This window comes from Lepisma saccharinum, assembly GCF_977018435.1.
Source record: "Lepisma saccharinum chromosome 12 unlocalized genomic scaffold, izLepSacc3.1 SUPER_12_unloc_1, whole genome shotgun sequence".
Lineage (NCBI taxonomy): Eukaryota > Metazoa > Arthropoda > Insecta > Zygentoma > Lepismatidae > Lepisma > Lepisma saccharinum.
The window spans coordinates 15,417,852-15,437,678 of NW_028142891.1; the positions used below are offsets into that span (position 1 = coordinate 15,417,852).

Sequence of the window (19,827 nt, forward strand, 5' to 3'; positions counted from 1 at the left end):
TATATCACAGCACCACGCAGCAGCAATTACCGTGCCATTTGATCAAAACTACACATGATACTTCAGATCTGTGTTTTTTCTTCATTTGTATATATATGAAGGTATGACATACTCAAATTACAAAACAATATATATATCCATTGTTACTATTTCTCTTGCATTTATGGTTCTGACAGGACTATAAAGACAATTGTTGATGTAAAATTTTTGGAGAACTCCCTTTATTCTTAGTTTCATTAAATCTAATTTAATAAGTTTAACAAAAAAAAACAGTTATACAATAAATCTTGTCAATAAATATTCCATTGTTGGAACATAACATTTTTACATTGAAACAATCATATCTTTTAAATATTATTATTATTTTAAATGAAGACATATGAAATTTTAATTTAATGACTTCTTGACTGAAATTTTAAGTGTATGTCTTGAAAACATAAAATAGAATTATTATGCAACTAAATATAAATTGATACGATCAAGCCCCTAAAACCAACAAAAAAAAAAAAAAAATTTAAAGAAACCGGAAGAAAACTCCTTCAAGCTAAATATATAAGTTTATCATAGCGAAATCGTGGTAGTGTACCTCGAACTCAAATATAAATAAATCCTAAAAAAATAACCCTTAAATAAAAAAAATAAGAAAAGTGATATCCCCCCAACAATAAAATTCTAAATAAAACACTTATAAATAAAATACTAGCATATTCAGATATAAAAATTAAAGCAAACCCCTCAGTACTATACTCAACATTAAACCCAGAAACAAGTTCAGACTCCCCCTCAGCAAAATCAAAAGGAGTTCGGTTAGTTTCAGCTAAGCAAGAACTCAATCAGGCTAACGCCAACGGTATAGCAATAAAAATAAATCATAAATAATCCTGAAAAACATTAAATAAAAGTAAATTATAACCACCAATTAAAAAAATAAAAGATAATAAAATTAATACTAATCTAACCTCATAAGAAATAGTTTGAGCAACTGCTCGAAGACCCCCAAGTAATGCATAATTAGAATTAGATGATCACCCAGCAGATATTACTCTATATACTCCTATTCTCATACAACATAAAAAGAAAAACACCCCCAAATAAAAATTAAATAATAAGGTGTGATATGGAAAAACAACCCAAACAAACAAAGATAAAAATAAACTAAAAACTGGAGATATATAATACGGGTAATAATTTCTCAAAGTAGGTAGTGTTTGCTCCTTAGTAAATAATTTAACTGCATCAGCAAAAGGCTGAAAAATACCACAAATTCCAACCCGATTAGGTCCCCTACGAATTTGAATATAACCTAATACCCTACGCTCAAATAAAGTAAAAAAAGCAACTCTAATTAAAACACACACAACTAAAATAATAAAAGAAATAACTCCAATAAATAAATCTAATATCATCTACTATAAAAAGAAATTTATCTTCATTATTGAATTCTAAATTCAATGCACTTCTCTGCCATAATAGTAATTATTATTAATCAATATCACATATATATAATATAAGTATTTGGTCCTTTCGTACTAAAACACTTTTAATATTAAGAGATAGAAACCAACCTGGCTCACGCCGGTTTGAACTCAGATCATGTAAGAAATTAAAGGTCGAACAGACCGTCAAATTTGAAATGCTACACCCAAATGATATCTTAATCCAACATCGAGGTCGCAACCCCTCCTGTCGATATGATCTCTCAAGAAAGATTACGCTGTTATCCCTAAGGTAACTTATTCTTTAAATCACTAAAAATGGATCCCAAATAACAAAAATTATTGAATATTAAATAAAAAAGAGCTAATTATTATCTTCCCATCACCCCAACGAAATATTATTTAATAATATATATAGTTATACTGCTAATCAAAACATCATTAAAATAATATAAAGATCTATAGGGTCTTATCGTCCCCTTAAAAAAATAAAGCCTTTTCACTTTAAAGTAAAATTATATATTAATTAACTAAAGACAGTCTATTCCTCATCCAACCATTCATTCTGGCCCCCAATTAAAAGACTAATGATTATGCTACCTTCGCACGGTCAAAATACCGCGGCCATTAAACAAGCGTCATTGGGCAGGTTATACTTCATATAAAATCATGAAAAGATGTTTTTGATAAACAGGCGAGAATAAATTTTGCCTAATTCCTTTAATTAATTAAATAAATATACTAATAGAATCATAATTTCAAAATAAAACCAATTAAAACATATAATTAAGTAAGAAAGTAAAACCAAACTAAATTTTTAATAAAATTTCAAATAAATTATAACAAAATTACAAAAATTAGCAATCTCCAAACCAATAAATATAATAATTTATTATAAAGTTATAACCAACATATTAACCAGAAGCACATCCCCCAAGTCATAACTAAACATTAATATTATAATATATATATTAATATAAAAATATTAAAATGTAAAGCTATATTAAATATAATTCCCTAATAACTAGATATAAGGTAAGTCGAATAACATTTTATTACAAGTAGCAATTTTAACAGAAAAATATAACACTTTTACCTTAAAATAAATCTACTAGCTCCTCACCCTTCGAGAAAACAGAATATTCAATTAAAATTTAATCCTCCCTGATACAAAAGGTACGATTATTAACATCTCCAATAATAAAAATCAATATTTCATATATTTAATAAATCCCAACACTGTACTAATAATCTATAACAAACTAATTCATATATGCTAAATATATAACAAACCCCAATAAAATTCCTTTTCATATGCAAACAATTTATAAACAAAATTCAAATAGTAATAAAATTTCTATCAAAATATGTCGAATCGCACGACTAACTACTCAATGTAAATGAATATTCTAACTAACAGAAATATTTTGATATTATTCAAACTAGGCACACCTTCCGGTACGCCTACTATGTTACGACTTATCTCACCTATATAAATGAGAGCGACGGGCGATGTGTGCATGCCCTAGAGCTAATAAACCAAAATGTTATTCTAAAACAAAATTACAATTAAATCCAATTTCAAATATAATTCCAACACATTATCCAAATCAACATAATGTAACCCATCTCCACCCACTAATAAGCTGCACCTAGACCTGAAATACATTCCAATAGAAAAAAAGAACATATATATTTAAATATCCAAATTACGGCGGTATACAAACTGATATTTTACAATAATAGGTCAAATAAAACGCGGAATATCGATTACGGGACAGGTTCCTCTAAATAGAATAAAGCACCGCCAAATTCTTTGAGTTTCAAGATCATAACTAATACTACTCAAACCAAATTCACAATGATAATAATAGGGTATCTAATCCTAGTTTAATATATCACCTTTATAGAATTAATAAAAATAAAGAACAAATTATATTAAAAATTTCACCTAATAAATAAAATATAAACAACCAAAAATCAATTATTACTACAATTAAGCCAACAACTCTCCACTTATGTCCCCACGTCTAACCGCGGCAGCTGGCACGAATTTAACCGGACAAAATAAATATTAAAATTTAAAATCCTTTAATCTAATGTACATTAAAATTAAACAAACCCACACACTGCGGACTAAATCCAAATACACCGTCTCAACCCATAAAAAATTAGCGGAAATTTTACCTCTCTTTAATAAATACATATGTAAAACTTAACTAGGGAGATTTAAGCTAGAATAAAACTTTAGTTTTAAGATATAAAGAGAGGTTCTTTATTATTACATAGTATGTATTATATTAAATTAAATTATAATTAGAAATTATCTCACGAAAACTTCCTCCCTTTTTATTTTTATGTGTTTGTGTTCGTCTTGTGTAGTAGTTCCTCCATTCATATTGGGGGTTAGGCGTAGAGCTGACAACTCTGCACTGTAAAAACACATGTCAAGAAACAACAATATAAGGCCATGGATGTTCCCAAGGTAAAATATTCCAGAGGTAAAATAGTCCCCCGTTCGGATCTCCGGGTGGGGACTACTTTGGGAGGTCTCTGGACTAAGGATAAGATCTACGTTAGGAATAAGGATATTAAATTAGGCACCTGGAATGTTCTGAGCCTTTACCGGCCTGGGGCATTTCAGTGTACAGTTAATGAGATAGTTAGGTATAAATTAGATGTTGTAGCTGTCCAGGAAGTTAGGTGGCCAGGAGAAGGGAATTGTAAAACTAAAAATTATACTTTTTTCTATGGTGGTACTGAAAATCATAATTTTGGAACAGGCTTTTTCATAAATAATAGAATTATCTCGGCTCTTAAAACAGTAGAATTTATTAATGATAGGATATCATATGCAGTTTTACAGGGTAGGTGGTGTAAAATTATTTTAATAAACATACATGCACCAACGGAAGATAGATGATAATACTAAAGATGATTTTTATACAGAGTTAGAACAGGTCTTTGATAAATTTTCTCAGTATGATATGAAAATTCATGTATGTTAGGTGACTGTAATGCACAGATTGGCAAAGAAGAGACATTTAAACCCACGATTGGTAAAGAAAGTCTTCATGAATTAAGTAATGATAATGGTATAAGATTGATTACTTTTGCAACCTCAAAGAATTTAATTGTGAAAAGTACCACTTTTAAACATAAAGATATCCATAAATATACCTGGTCTTCTCCAGATGGTAAAACTCATAATCAGATAGATCATATTCTCATTGATAAGAGAAGGCATACTAGTATAATTGACGTTCGTACACATAGAGGTGCTGACTGCGCTAATGACCATTATTTAGTAATTGCTAAATTAAGAGAAAGACTCTCAGTGATAAATGATAAGCAACAAAATCTAAAAGTTCTAAAATTTGATATAGGAAAATTTACTGATGAAAGAATTAAGAAAGATTACCAAATTAAACTGTCAAATAGATTTGATGTTTTGCAGGATTTAAATGATGATGAAAATATAAATGAAACAGACGTAAATAAGAATTGGGAGCACATACGTAATGCAATAGAATCAGCAGCTAAAGAAAGTATAGGATACCATAAACCGAGAAAAAATAAGCCATGGTTTGATAATGAATGTCATAATCTAATAGAAATAAGAAATCAGGCTAGACTTAGGTGGTTAAATAACTCTGATGATACAAATCTAAACAATTATAATAGAATAAAGCGAGAAGTTAACCGCACGTTTAGAAGTAAAAAAAAAATAGATTACTTGAAAAGCAAAATTAACGAAATTGAAACAAACAGCAAAAATAAAAATATCAGAGATTTATATAAAGGTGTAAATGAGTTTAGAAAGGGGTGGCAACCTAAAGTAAACTTGATAAAAGATAAAGACGGTGATTTTCTAGCTGACCCAAGCTATATTCTAAATAGATGGAAGAACTACTTTAATGACCTTTTAAATGTCCATGTAGGAGATAAATCAGAAGTAAATGAAGTCCACACAGCAGAACCTTTAGTTCCAGAACCTAACTTGACTGAAGTTAAAGATGCTATTAAAAGGCTAAAGAATAACAAAGCACCTGGCATTGATTTAATACCAGCTGAGTTAATTAAATATGGTGGAAATTCATTAATATGTCAAATTCATAAATTAATTTGTTTAATATGGAATAAAGAAGAAATTCCTCAACAGTGGAAATAATCCATAATTGTTCCTGTGTTTAAAAAAGGTGATAAAATGAACTGCAATAATTACCGTGGAATTTCTCTACTCTCAACAACATATAAAATATTATCTAACATTCTTTTAACAAGACTAACCCCATATGCTAATGAAATTATAGGTGATTATCAATGTGGATTTAAACGTAACAGATCAACTACAGATCAAATTTTTCACATCAGACAGACACTTGAAAAAAAGTGGGAATATAATCAAAATGTCCATCAGCTATTCATTGATTTCAAAAAAGCATATGATTCGGTCAAAAGAGATAAATTATATAATATATTAGTAGAGTTTGGAATACCTAAGAAGCTTGTTAGTATGATAAAAATATGCAAAAATATGAAAAAATAAGTAAAATTTGTGTGGGTATTAATATGTCTGACAAATTTACAATTCATGATGGGTTAAAACAAGGAGATGCATTATCTCCATTGCTCTTTAATTTTGCCTTAGAATATGCTGTTAGGAAGGTAAAAGAAACTAAAGAAGGACTAAAATTAAATGGTGTGACTCAGTTGTTAGCATATGCAGATGATGTAGACTTACTGGGGGATGATGTGAATACAATTAAGAATAATGCTAAAATATTTTTCAAAACTGCTAAAGAGATAGGTTTGGAAGTTAACAAAGAGAAAACTAAATATATGCTTACAGACCGAAACCAAGTGTTAGGTAATAATCAAAATCTAATTATTGATAACAACTCGTTTGAACCAGTTTCCAAATTCAAATACTTAGGAGTAATATTAACAAATGAAAATTATATTAAAGAGGAAATAAAAAGTAGGCTTAATTCAGGAAATGCATGTTACTTCTCTCTTCATAAACTTTTGTCTTCTCGTTTAATATCTAAGAAACTAACTGTTAAAATATACAAAACAGCAATTTTGCCTGTAGTATTATATGGATGTGAAACTCGGTCCCTTACATTGAAAGAGGAACATAAATTGAGAGTATTTGAAAATAAGTTCCTTAGGAAAATCTTTGGACCTAAAAGGGATGAGGAGACAGGTGAGTGGAGAAGGTTACATAATTTAGAAGTACATAATTTGTATTCATGTCCAGATATTATTAGAATAATTAAATCAAGAAGACTTAGGTGGGCAGGCCATGTGGCACGAATGGGAGAGGAAAGAGGAGTTTACAGGATTCTTGTTGGAAACCTGATGGTAAGAGACCTGTAGGAAGGCCAAGACGAAGATGGAAGGACAACGTTGAGATGGACCTAAGGGAAATCGGTAGGGTTGGAAAAGAGTATATAGATCTTGCTCAAGATAGGGAAACATGGAAGGCCTGTGTTGCTGCAGCCATGAACCTTCGGGTTTAAGAAGGCTAGAGAGTTAGTTAGTTATGAAATTTTAATTACGATCCCAAATATCATAAGGTAATTGAGGAGGTCAGCACAACAGTGGTCTAAGCCACATTTTAAAAAAAATAGAGAAACTGCAAGTTAAAGTTATACAATTGTGTTTTTTCTTGGAATTTGGAAATCCCAATTTTGTTGGTAGTGGTGTGTGCCACGATGCTTGGTTAACTTAACTACAATGATATATATATATATATATATATAGTGTTTTGTTAAGTAGTTTTAGATATATTGTAATTTTTGTGAGGAACCTGCAACACTCTTCCTTGGTTAGACCACTGTTACACTGACATGTGTTTGTACATGAGAAGAAATAAAATTTTTGAAGAAATGTAGTGCAAAGAAACATACTTCCATCCTAATATTTTGTGTATAAGTTTTAATATTATTTAAAGTGATAACATAGTACACAAAGTGGTTCTGTTAATAAAATGTTTAGAGTATACACTGTATCATTACGAGCAAAACCATAACAGTTTTGCATACTGTTCCAGTATGTTTTGTGCATGATTACACAGTACTACACATAATCAGGAATGTCAAAAATGTCTTCACTATCATCCTCCATCATATGTTCTATATTTTCATCTTCCTCAGTTCTATTTTGAGATACATTGTAAAATGAATGGTGAATGGGTGGAACATATTTCAAAAGGTCATGAATATCTTTAAGTTTCTTTGGGTTTATTGGTGTTTAATGGAATATTTTGGTATTAGCTGAACATGTTGTAGTTCAAGAGTGTGTTTATCCCTACTCTTTTGTCACATATGTACTTGCCCTATAGCATCTCAATAACAATACTTGACACAATATTTCCATGTTTGTTCAACAGAGACTGTCAGCATTGAAATGCGACTGAAAGCAACAGGTTCTTTATCCATACTGAATATACGATTAGTTATTTTAGCAGTTAAAGGCTTGGAACTTTACAAAATCAGCCTGTTTCATTTCAGTTACATGAATATTTTTTTTTACCTGTCCTAGTATTTTTTATAAGATCTACCCACCCAGCAAGTGTATACACATATTTTTCCAATCTTTTTTTCCTCTCTATGAGCCCAAAGTCCCTATCGCAGGGTAGGTAGCTATGGCCTGATACTAGATACTTGTGTACTATTTCCTTCACATATTGTTTGTGAATAATTTGCAACCAAAACACACTAAGGAGATATTCTTATTTTGAGCGAAACAGTTATCAGAATACACAATTAATTTATCAATATTTTGAAGATTGTTAGCAGTATATTTAATTAAACATGATATTATTTCATGAGCACCACGCCCTGCAATATGTTCTGGCCATACAAGCATATGCACATCATCTGAGGTACAATCATGCACACAAAAGTTATAAGTCCATAGTTGTCTCTTGTAAAAAACGTCACTGGTGTGTAGATGGGGAGTAGGCAGAGCTTGCTGTAAATCGAATGCTATCACTTTCACGGAACTATGATCTTTAGAATAAGCAGTATAAGTATTTAGATTCTTATATGCCTGTTGTGCTTTTAACTGATGCAAATCTAACTCTTTTTGGAATTTAGCCTTTTCAACATCTTCCTCCGCAGCTGAAACTTTTATGCGAAGTGAATCACACACCTTACATGTGTCAGTAGACGGTGAGGAATATTTAAAATATCCCTGTAAATGTACTCGCTAACAATATTGGCAGAATTATGTTCGTGTTTCATTCAAGTAACATAAAGTTTATACATCATAGCTGCTTTAAGACCTTCAGGGAAATATTTTTTGTTTGGAGCAGAAACTCTAGAATAAATGACTTTCACGTAATGGAAAACTGTTAATAAACTGGATTGATGATCACTAGTTTTATTGGGTCTATTTGCATGTCTTCCACGACCATCTTGTTTAGATGTTCCCTCAGTCTGTTTCTTTCCAACTTGCAACTGCCCTAGAAATTCTACCATTACTGATTCCAAGCAAAGTTATGAATGCCTTCTTGCAAACTCTTGTATCACTGCCCTTTAAAGAAATATTATACTCACGGGTGTGTTGTCTCCTGCTCTCATTTCCACTAGCACCATATCTTTTTTTCACTTTGTTTACTTTCACACAACCACTTATATACGCATTTTGTAAACTAAAGTCACACATATTCCAAAACCCTTTCACTCTTTCACATTCTTCTTCACTGAAACATTCATAACACTTACGTTCACAACCACACGGCGGGTCTTATTTACGTTTGTGGACTTTCTTGCCTGTTCTCCCTACATATTCTTCTCTTGCATTTCTTTTCCTCTTCTTTATGTTCCTGTCCCACAAATTTATACACTTTGACCTTTTCCTTCCACGATTTTCCACTGTTTTTTTTATTATTTTCCTCCTTTTCATTACTTGAGACATCACTTTCACCCTGAACATCAGCCATCTTTGATGTTATTACACGTGATCCAGATACTGACCTCCCATTGGTGGTTTGAGGTTGGACCAATGTTGCACTCAAACAACACGGAATTTTGTTCGGGGGCAAAAATAAGTGGTTCTCACCAGGATATATACGTGGTGAATTGGTCTAATCCATATGTAGGGACACAAATTTATGGTAAATAAAAACTGAGGAGAGCGGTAAATAAAATGTTAGATCAGCGGTATATACCAGCGGTGGAAAAAAAAATTGGCACACACTTTTTCATTATGAGAGAAAACAACATACAAAAGAGCTATAAATTGATAAACTACTTCATTTTTATATACTGTACACATACACAAGTACTTAGCTTAGCTGTCCAACCAAAAAGAAAACATCAACACAAAATCACTTCATTTCTAAATTGCATATCTCAAGTGATTTATTCATTATATGTATTTAAAGGATATCCTTGCTGTCCAACAAATAAAATAATCACCACTGCACATACACAAACACATGTTGAAAATCACATGATGATAAACAAAATTCATTCATGACTGAACACAAATGACACCATTGTTTCCCTTGATGCGCGGGAACAGACTAATCTTATCGCTGCTACAGCTAGCAAGTTCAATGAAATTGGAAGTTGAGTAGACATTCGGGGGAAGAAAGGAATGCAGCTTGACAGGGAGCGAAGTTTTCGAACTGAGATTATGTGCATGGGTAATCCCAATTTGCAGCATCTTCCTGATGTGATCAAAGATAAAACGTTCTTCAGCTGCAAGTGGTAGGAAACTTTAGGCAAATGTTTCGTTACAAATCGACAGTTTGCGCGCTAAACCTCGATTGCCGGTTTTTGCGTGTTTTCTACTTAATTTGATGATATTTCACGGTTATTTCGTGAAAAAGCATCCATTTCGTGGAAAAGCACACATTTCGCATTACTTTGCGAATAAAACTCATGCATATTTCATCATTGGGGGTGTAGTTACGTGCAGAATGTTCAAAATTGCATCTTTTTTTCACATTTCACGATTTCGCGCATCGCGAAAATTCAATGTCCCTATCCATATGGTAGGAAGATAGTTCACCTCGATTGCCAACAGATGGCAGCAATATCTCATTTTGCATGCTGGAGAGGGTTAGACCACTCTTGCACAGACCCCCTCAATTTAAAATCATCTTCCCTTCTACAGGACTAAATTTCAAGGCTAGTGCCCTACCACACTTGTGAGAACCCCATAGTGAGTGTTCACATTATAAAAAGTAAAAAAAAACTTACGTGAGTGAGTATAATAGTAGTAAAACTTCTTGCAGACGACGTTTCGCGAAGCTACGCTTCGTTTCTGCAGGTGTTTCTTTTCAGTATATAAAATACTTTGTCAAATATGTAAAAATAAATCCAGGATTAGGTAAAAAAGGGTATTGGGATATGGAATTTAAAATTACATGAAGTTAAAAATGCCACGTAGGCTAAGAGATAATTCTAAAAGAACGGTGTACCCATACTACCATACAGAATGAATTACTACTGTAGCATACGAATGCTACATCCCCTCCAATGAGAACTCCACAGATTCCAAAGCAGCGTGGGTCACTTCCGGCGTGACATGGAATTTAACATACTCTTCACTGTTTTTTCCCCACCGTTTAAACATGTTGATCCAGGCCTCATTCAAGTTACCGTCATCCCTATTTAGATTTTTCCCCCTATCAACACGAATATTTGCAGCCTCGTGAACGTTCATATCAGAAAGTTTATGAACTCTTTTTACCACTTCTCTTTTTCTAACCTTATGATTTAATTCTAGAACATGCTCAGAAAGCCTGGTCTTCGGTGATTCCCACAGGTAAAACAGCGACAGCGAAAAATCAGTACAAGTAGGCCCGGCTCGGTAGCTCAGTTGGTAGAGAAATGGCACGGTACACCAGAGTCCCAGGTTCGAGTCCTGGTCAAGCCTGCATTTTTTTTGCTGAAACTCCTACATAAATTTGCTTTTATTTATTTATTATTATTATTATTATTATTATTATTACAGGAAAGGTGTTTTCTGATCAACCTTTTCTTTCTGTTTCTGTTACTGTTTATAAACCTAATGTCTAAAAATTTGTTAAGTGTTAATGAAACTTGAATAATTTCAGTAATTTTCCCTTCAGTAAACCATTTTGGATGTACGATATAATTGTAACTTAAAATATTTTTTAGTGTTTTTAGCTGAATTTTGTGATATTTTAACGATCGTTTGCAAAATATTATCAGCTGCCATGTTTATTTAGAGCTTAATGATAACACTTTGAGGGTTATTTTCTAAGTAAGGTCCGTTCCGCAATGAAAACGACATACACTTCTCTACTTTTCTACATAATTTCCTAGCCAGTTTAAACATTTATAATAACAAACTACGAGTTTTTGGATAACCTCCTCATAGAACTCTGGCGCCTGTGACGATAGCCAGTTACTCACGGTCGTTTTCACTTTTTCATCAGTGTCTAAACACTTGCCGCCCAGGAAGGTTTTCAGATGGCAGAAGAAGTGGTAGTTGCTGTGGTGGTTGATGGTCAGCACATCATCGCTAGTCAAAGTGAAAGCAAAACAGACACTTTCAAAGCGCAAGATCACGGAAACTGTTTTTTGGGACAGGCAGGGTCTTTTGTTAGTGGATTTTTGCCGCAAGGAACAACAATTAACACTGCTTCCTACTGTGAGACCCTAAGAGAACTTCATCAAGCAATCCAGAACAAACAGCGTGGAATGCTGTCAGCCGGTGATTCAATGCAAGGCCACGTGCTGCGGCTCAAACTCAAGATCTGATTTTATCTTTTGGCTGGGAGGTATTCGATCATCCACCATACAGTCCAGATTTTGCACCTAGCGACTACAACCTCTTCTGCCATCTGAAGACCTTCCTGGGTGTCAATCGTTTAAACACTGATGAAGAAGTGAAAACGACCGTGAGTAACTGGCTATCATCACAGGTGGCAGAGTTCTATGAGGAGGTTATCCAAAAACTCGTAATTTGTTACAATAAATGTTTAAACCTGGCAAGGAAATTTGAGAAAAATAGAGAGTTGTATGTAAATTCAGAAAATAAATGTTTTTTTGAAAAACATTTACTTACTTCGTTTTTATTGCAAAATGGACCTTACTTAAAACATAACCCTCGTATTTACAGTTTAACATGATTGGTATTTTGTATATTATCTTGTTTTTCATATCGTGTCATATTGCATATTTTGTGCATCATCCTATAGAACAAGCAAGAAACAATTTATCTCACAATAGTAATTAGGCTACCATTAAATGGAAGACACATTTAAGTAAGTACGCTGTATTAATACACAAAATCACACACACTTATAACATTAAAAAGTTCATGATTTTTTGTTTCCTTTTCTTTTTGGTTTATTTTTACAAAGTTAACAAAATTTTCAATTTCATTTATTGTATGAAACAAATCATCAATAACGTTTGTTTGAGATTCAATAAATCTTGTTAAATTTTCAACCATTTTGAATATGTGCCATGCTTCAACATTGCGAACAATGTTCCTTATCACCAAAACTGACAACTGTAGGCAGATAGGAAGACTTTCACAAATCATTGGCTAGTGGGGTTGAAGGACAAACACCTCACACAAAAGGGGTGGACAATCCCATGTTATTGAGGAGAGGGTGGAGGCTGCCAAACCAGCAAATGGAAACTTTGTCTTCCTTTCGGCTATATCTGGATAGCTGCCTTCAAATTGTCCAAATAAAAGGTTCGAAAATATGAATTAGATATGAATTGAAATGTTGAATTGTTGTTTGAAGTCCACTTTATAAACAGAGAGGTTAATCGATACTTTACAGTCTAAAGTGGAATCCGAACCACTGTGCCATGTGTTCCACTGGATATCAAACTCAGGACCCCTTGATTACAAGGCACAATTACAGATTTTTAATCTTACAATTTCGCACACACAGGAGATGTATACTATGTAGAAATTTTAGCTAAAAATGCAAGCTTAACCAGGAATCTAATCCAGGTCTCTGGCATACCATGCAATTGCTCTACCAACTGAGCTACCGAGCCAGCTCTGTCTTCACCTGATTTTCTGGACTGTTCCAGGAAGGTACACTGGAAGTAAAGGTCAACAGTGTTGCCAAACGGAAGTTGCATGCAAATATGAATGGTTGATCACTATTGTGATCTGTGCGACCTCTTCAGTGTTAAGAAAGTAATACCCAGCTTCTGTCTGATACCAAAGTCCGTCTCTACCAAAAAAAATCATGGATTTGTCTTCAAAATGCTAATTCTTCCATGGAAAAATATACTACAAAATCAAGATTGAATGAATGGACAAAAAAAAAGAGGTAAAGTTCCCCATGCACTTTACACCATGCCATGAGGAATATATGGGGGATGTGAGGGTATGACCCAACACATTCTTTGATCTTTGCGATTTTGGAAGCGATGGCGATCAGCACCATGCCCTGGCTGCTGTTACCCCCCAGTGTTGCCTACAGATACCCAGTTATTTAGGCTGGGTAAGCCCCAAAACTGGGGACAAAGCCGTGAAAATTCCAACCTTAGATCACCCATACCGGGAATCAAACGTGGGTTTCCCACATGTCAGTCGGGTGCCGTACCGACTAGGCCACCGTGGTTCCAGGTGTACCAAGGTGTTGATTTATTTGCCGTTGAACTGAACCGCAATGACTTTTTTATGCTGACTGTGAGGCATTTAAAATATGAAGATTATGAATTTCAAATGAACTCCATGGAAACAACAATGGCTAAAAATTAGATTGAACTTCTTATTGTTAGGAAGGTTTCCATGGAAACGAGCCATAAAAATTAGACATGGAAAGAAATTTTCCACGTAAATCAGGTGAAATCAAGGCTCACTTTGTAGCTCAGTTGGAAGAGCAATGGCACGGAATGGTACGTTCGAGTCCTGGTCAAGCCTGCATGTTTTACTAAAATTTATACATGAATTTTTAACATTAGTTTCAATAGGAATTTCAAGGGAAATAAACGTCTGTTTGAATTACCAAATAATTCAAATTAAGAAGAGTCCACTGCAGTGGCAGCGATTATGGTGGGGGTGAGTGGGGCAGTTGCCCTCTCCCCTAACTTTTTGCACTCTGCTAAACCTTATCTACAAAGGGGAATATACTCTCTTTGCCCCTCCAGTCTTCGAACCAGCCTCTCCCCCCCCCTTCGGTTTTTGTAACCCAATCACTGTAATTATAATTACAAGCTTGAATTCATAAAGTTCTTGGAATTTTTCCTTCAGCCTTTTACTTGGTTGAAGATGTGTGTTTTGATCTTAAAATGCAAGATATGTCTCCCTTGTAGGCATGGCAGCTGAGATTCAGCCACCTCGTCGGCTACGGAGCTAAGTATTACGCATACTTAATGTCTCGTGCGATTGCCTCCTGGATCTGGCAAGACTGCTTCCAAGACGATCCGTTCAGTTCCTCAAGTGGGGAGAAGTACAGAAGAGAGTGCTTGGCTCACGGCGGGGGGAAACCACCAAAGCAGATCGTCGCCCACTTTCTACAGAAGGAAGTGACACCACAAAACCTCGCCAGCTCGTTAATTAAAGAACTGGACATTAAGAAAGAGCAGCTAGAGAGCTATCAGAATATTTCTGTGTAATGCATGTGGGGAAATGAAATGTTTTAGAAATTTGTGTTGTACCTTGTAAATAAGAGATTAAGTGAAAATTAAAATTGTTAGTAAAGCTGTTACTTTATTAAAAGGCATGTTTCTGTGTTGAAAATCCTCTATGCCCTTGTGTGATGCAGATGTACGGTCACCAGTAAAACAAAAAATACTGGACACCTATATCCTGAAATGCTTGCTGCCCTACAAGGGGATATGTGTATTGCCTCTCTCTTAAGGAGGTGGCAGAAGTTGCCATTGACCATTTGCTATTACAGGTTGTCTACCAGTCAAGAATGTCAAGAAATCAACAGGTAGGTAAAAAAAAAGTCAACAAATTATGCTTGGCGTCAAGTTGTTGTTGTTTTTTGTTTTTTTTCAGTATAGTGAATTTACATTGTTATATACCTGTACTTGGATTTGTTAAATTGAATATTTGGAAATCTAAAATTGCATTGAGTTGTGGTTTCCATTTGTACTTTGTTACTTAAGAATTTCATTCTTGCATGTAAGTTGTGTAAGAATGTTAAACAATGTAATGTAGCCATTCCCCTTCCAAAATGAAGTCTGAAGCATCAATTTTTACATGCATTAATAAAATTAAAGCAAGTCTAAATCTCTTGTTAAAGTACAACTTCAGTTTTCATCTTAACCGATCCTGTAATAGAGGTTTTTAATTTTAAAAAAAATCTATTTCCTTAATTTCTAACTATTCCTAAGTAAAGAAAAAAAAGATCAAGAAAAAGTCATGAAAAGTCAAGAATTTTCGACTTGTTATTTTGCTAGACACCCTGTATTAAAATTCTCATCACCGTAGAGCAGTGGCATGCGGTGACATTTTCCGATGGAGAAGCAGATCCCGAAAAATTAAGAGAACCAAGAATTCACTGCTTCTACGTGGTATGTTATAATGAAGAAATGAGCACTCTACCTGATACTGTTTCCATAACGTCTCTAAGGGAAAGAGGAATGTCCTGGTGCAGTTGTTCATTTTCTCGAATTTCAGTTGGTCTGTTGTCAAACGTATTTAATGCAACAGATGATCACAGATGTTCACACATTGCAATCTTCACAAATCCACTTTGGCACCACGTAGTTCTTTCCGTAGTAAGTAGTAAACAGTGCCAACACTAAAGTTTTTGAAGCAAACAAATAAAAATTCACCTGCCTGAAAAAACATAACTTTTCACCTCGCAAAGTGCTTGAAAAAGTGTGACCGCGGCCAGCGAGTTTTGCCAACTATATTTGGGGGATGTGTCCATGAACATGTTGGTTCTCTTAATAGTCTGAACGCTCAGAAACGTTTATCTTCACGTAGAATATGTCATCCGTATGTCACCTATCATATTTTTGTGTTTTGAAACTTTATAATTTATTTATGAATATAAATTTTAACTAGCTTGGTGGATATGCTACATCGCTGACTGTATACAGTACACTTAGACACTTAATCGTGCAGTTCGCAACACTGAGGACATCAGCAACTGAACCGATGGCACTCTCGGCTTTCTTCCATCCCTTACGGGCTGGAAAACAAAATTTGCCCCAACACAAACGCCCTCCCATTGGATCCCTCAAGGTTGCTGGGGTATTTTTCAGGCTTCTGGTGGCATTGCCAGGGTGATACAACACAGATGTTTTGTCAATACGCCGCGAGAGGGTGTTCATGGCCTCATATCGGAAAAGGACGAACCTTGGAGGCTTGCAGGTTGATATTCTGTTGAGGCAACCCAGAAGAAATAATGAGAAACCAAAAGTTAAAGAATTAATTTTTAACAGTTATGCTGTGTGCCTCCACTGCTGGCCTTGCTGTACCGGAGTGCACGCGCATGCCATAGAGCTGGGCAGCACATATAACACATTGCAGGAAAGTAAGTATTTCAGGATTTTTATTGTTGGTGACTGTACCTACATACTGCTAATCATTAGCATAAAGTGAATTATAATTGTTTCTCATCCACTAGCACTCTGGTTGGTAGCTTCTGCCTTGCGACAGAAAACAGAAATAGAACATGTTTCAACCAGGGCTCGGAATTAATATTTTCACGAAACTGAATGGTTTATTTTCTTTAACGTGGTGTATTTTTTTTATCTCTGATTACTTCAGTAACAAGATTAACCCTTAGACAACAGTAAACTCGCCAACGACGGAGTCGTTTTCAGCGCAAATTTTAAACTTCTGCATTTTTTCAAATAAAATTTTATATCTGTGGAACTAAGAACGCTAGAGTTACAAATTGTACCTCGTTTTGTTCAGTACACATGGGACTATAAGAACAAAATTTTCCATTATTGGGTAGAAGAAAGAACTATTTCTTTTTCCAAAATTTGAAATTTGTCTGACCCCCCACGCTAGCAATGCTGGGACAAAAAGATTAAAAACGGTACCTACATATTGTCTGATATGGTTTTCATTATCAATGAAAAAATTGTGCACATATTGCAGATACTTTCCGAAGAAAAAAAAATCAAATGTAAAGCAAGGAAAAATCGAACGTGATTTTCAGAGGGCTGCCCCCCCCTCCCAAATATAACAAAAATGACATTAATTAAACCTTACTAATTGCTAATTACATACCTCAAGACTCATGCAGAACTCAAAACATGTATATCTGAACATTATCCGAGACACAGTATGTCCAAAAAGTCACATACTACGAGAAAAAGCTCCTTGTGACAATATGTCACAAGCCGGCTGTCTCCCTTGTGCCAGCAACCCATCCCCATGCAAAGGGGAAGCTTATCTGAATGCCATAAATTAATGTATACTATTAAAGAGTATTATAATGTAATATAATATTATATTGTATATATACCAGGTGTGCCAGTTAATAATTCTTAATTGACCCGAAAGAAAACAAGTGTATCTGGGGAGAAAGGTAACAAATGCTTTATTCAAAGTATGCGCCATTGCTAGCTATACATTGTGCCCATCTGTCCGTCAAATTGTGAATGCCCTTCCAGAAAAATTGTTCACATTTTGAGGTGACCCAGTCAGCAAGCCATTGTGAAGTGTTGCTGGGAAAGTGAGGGAGACATCGATGAAAACAAGTGGTAGTCCAAAAGGGCTAAGTCTGGTGAGTAGGCCGTGTGGGGCAAGAATTTCCAGCCAAGTGCAGAAATTGTGTGTCTGACGCCTTTCGCTGTGTGTGATGAGGCGTTGTCGTGCTGCAAAATCACTTTTCCTTGTCTTGTCACCCAATCTGGGCACTTTTCGATCAATGCATGGTCCAAATTGATGAGTTGTTGACGGTAGTGAACGGCTTTCACTGTTTCAACTGGTTTCAGAAGCTCATGGTACACCACACCCTTCAGATCTCACCAAATGGACAGCATTGTCTTCCTTCCGAAACAATTCGGTTTTGCGGTCGATGTTGATGGTTGTCCTGGGTCAACCCATGACTTGCATTTTGGGTTCTCGATGTAGATCCATTTTTCGTCCCCAGTCACTATCTGATGCAAGAAAGACTTTCTTTCATGCCGAGAAAGCAACACTTCACACACCGTTTTTCGCTTTTCCATTTGTCTGTCGTTCAGATGATGTGGGACCCATTTTCCTGCCTTCTGGATCTTTCCCATGGCATGAAGACAATCAAATATGGTTTGGCGACCAACATTTAACTTCTCTGTCAGTTGTTGTTGCATTTGAGTATCGTCTTCGTCCAACAGTGCTTGCAATTCGGCATCTTGGAAATTTTTTCGGCCGGCCCGGGCAATCTCTGTCTTTCAATTCGAAAGCACCACTTTTGAATTGTTGAAACCAACGCACACACGCGTCTTGTGTTAGGACATTGTCACCATACATTTCCACAAGGATACGATAGCTTTCACTCGTGTTTTTCTTTTGATTGAACAAGAAAAGCAGGACGTACTGCACATGCTCCTTATTTGGTTTGAAGGTTGACATGTTTACCACACAAACCCAATATCACGACCACTCGCACTTTGTTACACATCCATGGCATTTTGACATGTACTGTCCTGGCAACACACTGACATAACAGTTGAGAATGTGCACCAACCCTTGCTTCCAGCGCCATCCAGCGACGAAATTAAGAATTATTAACTGGCACACCTGGTATACAATATAATACTAACTAAGTTGCAACTTAGTTTGCAATGAAAAGGAAAATGTAGTGCAATACAAGGCATGTCAGGAAACTAAAGATACAACGGATATTAATCTTAGGGAAAATATGTAAGGCATAAGTTGACAGTACTGACAGTAACCTTGGTCCTTACTCTTCCCAGGAACGTTCATTCGCACTGTGTAAGAAATGGCTCCGGTGATAAATAATCCTGCCAAATGCATGCTGTGTTGCAGTTTCTCCAGGCAAAAGGTGAATGTCATCCAGCAGACATTCATCATCACATTTCGGTAGTTTGTGGAAATATTATGCATCAATTATTTTTTTAAAATTCTTTTATTTAATCGTCAAAATATGACAAAGTGGTGTCATCCCTTCAGTTCCTTTGAGAAGGCCATCTGAGATCACAGACGGTCTCCCACTTCTGTGTAGACATGCAAAATTGCAACTTGTATTAAATCAAATCACAAAGAATTTACGAGGGGCGATCAGGTTGCTCTGACCCTAACATAGAAAGAGCGGCAATAGGGTTTCAATTTTATTTTTATTTTTCAACATACTCCCCTGCAACTCCAATGCACTTCTCCCATCGGTGCTCCAACGCGTGGATACCTTGCAAAAAAAAATCTTCCGACTGGTCCTCCAACCATGAGTCCACAGCCCTTATCACCTCAGAATCATCAGAAAATTTTTGCCCACGAATGTCATTCTTCA

At 35.0% G+C, this 19,827-nt stretch overlaps 1 protein-coding gene across 5 annotated transcripts in view; it reads left to right on the forward strand.

Moving 5' to 3' along the window:
• The window catches only part of LOC145982204 (mitochondrial intermediate peptidase), a 75,492-nt gene extending 60,376 nt beyond the window's left edge, over positions 1-15,116 (forward strand). For all 5 annotated transcript variants that reach the window (XM_083115777.1, XM_083115779.1, XM_083115776.1 and 2 more), the window contains exon 11: positions 14,717-15,116. In XM_083115777.1, coding sequence (XP_082971903.1) covers positions 14,717-15,019 — 303 coding nt within the window. In that variant the 3' untranslated portion in view covers positions 15,020-15,116. The remainder of the gene's footprint in view (positions 1-14,716) is intronic.
• Positions 15,117-19,827: the final 4,711 nt, after the last annotated feature.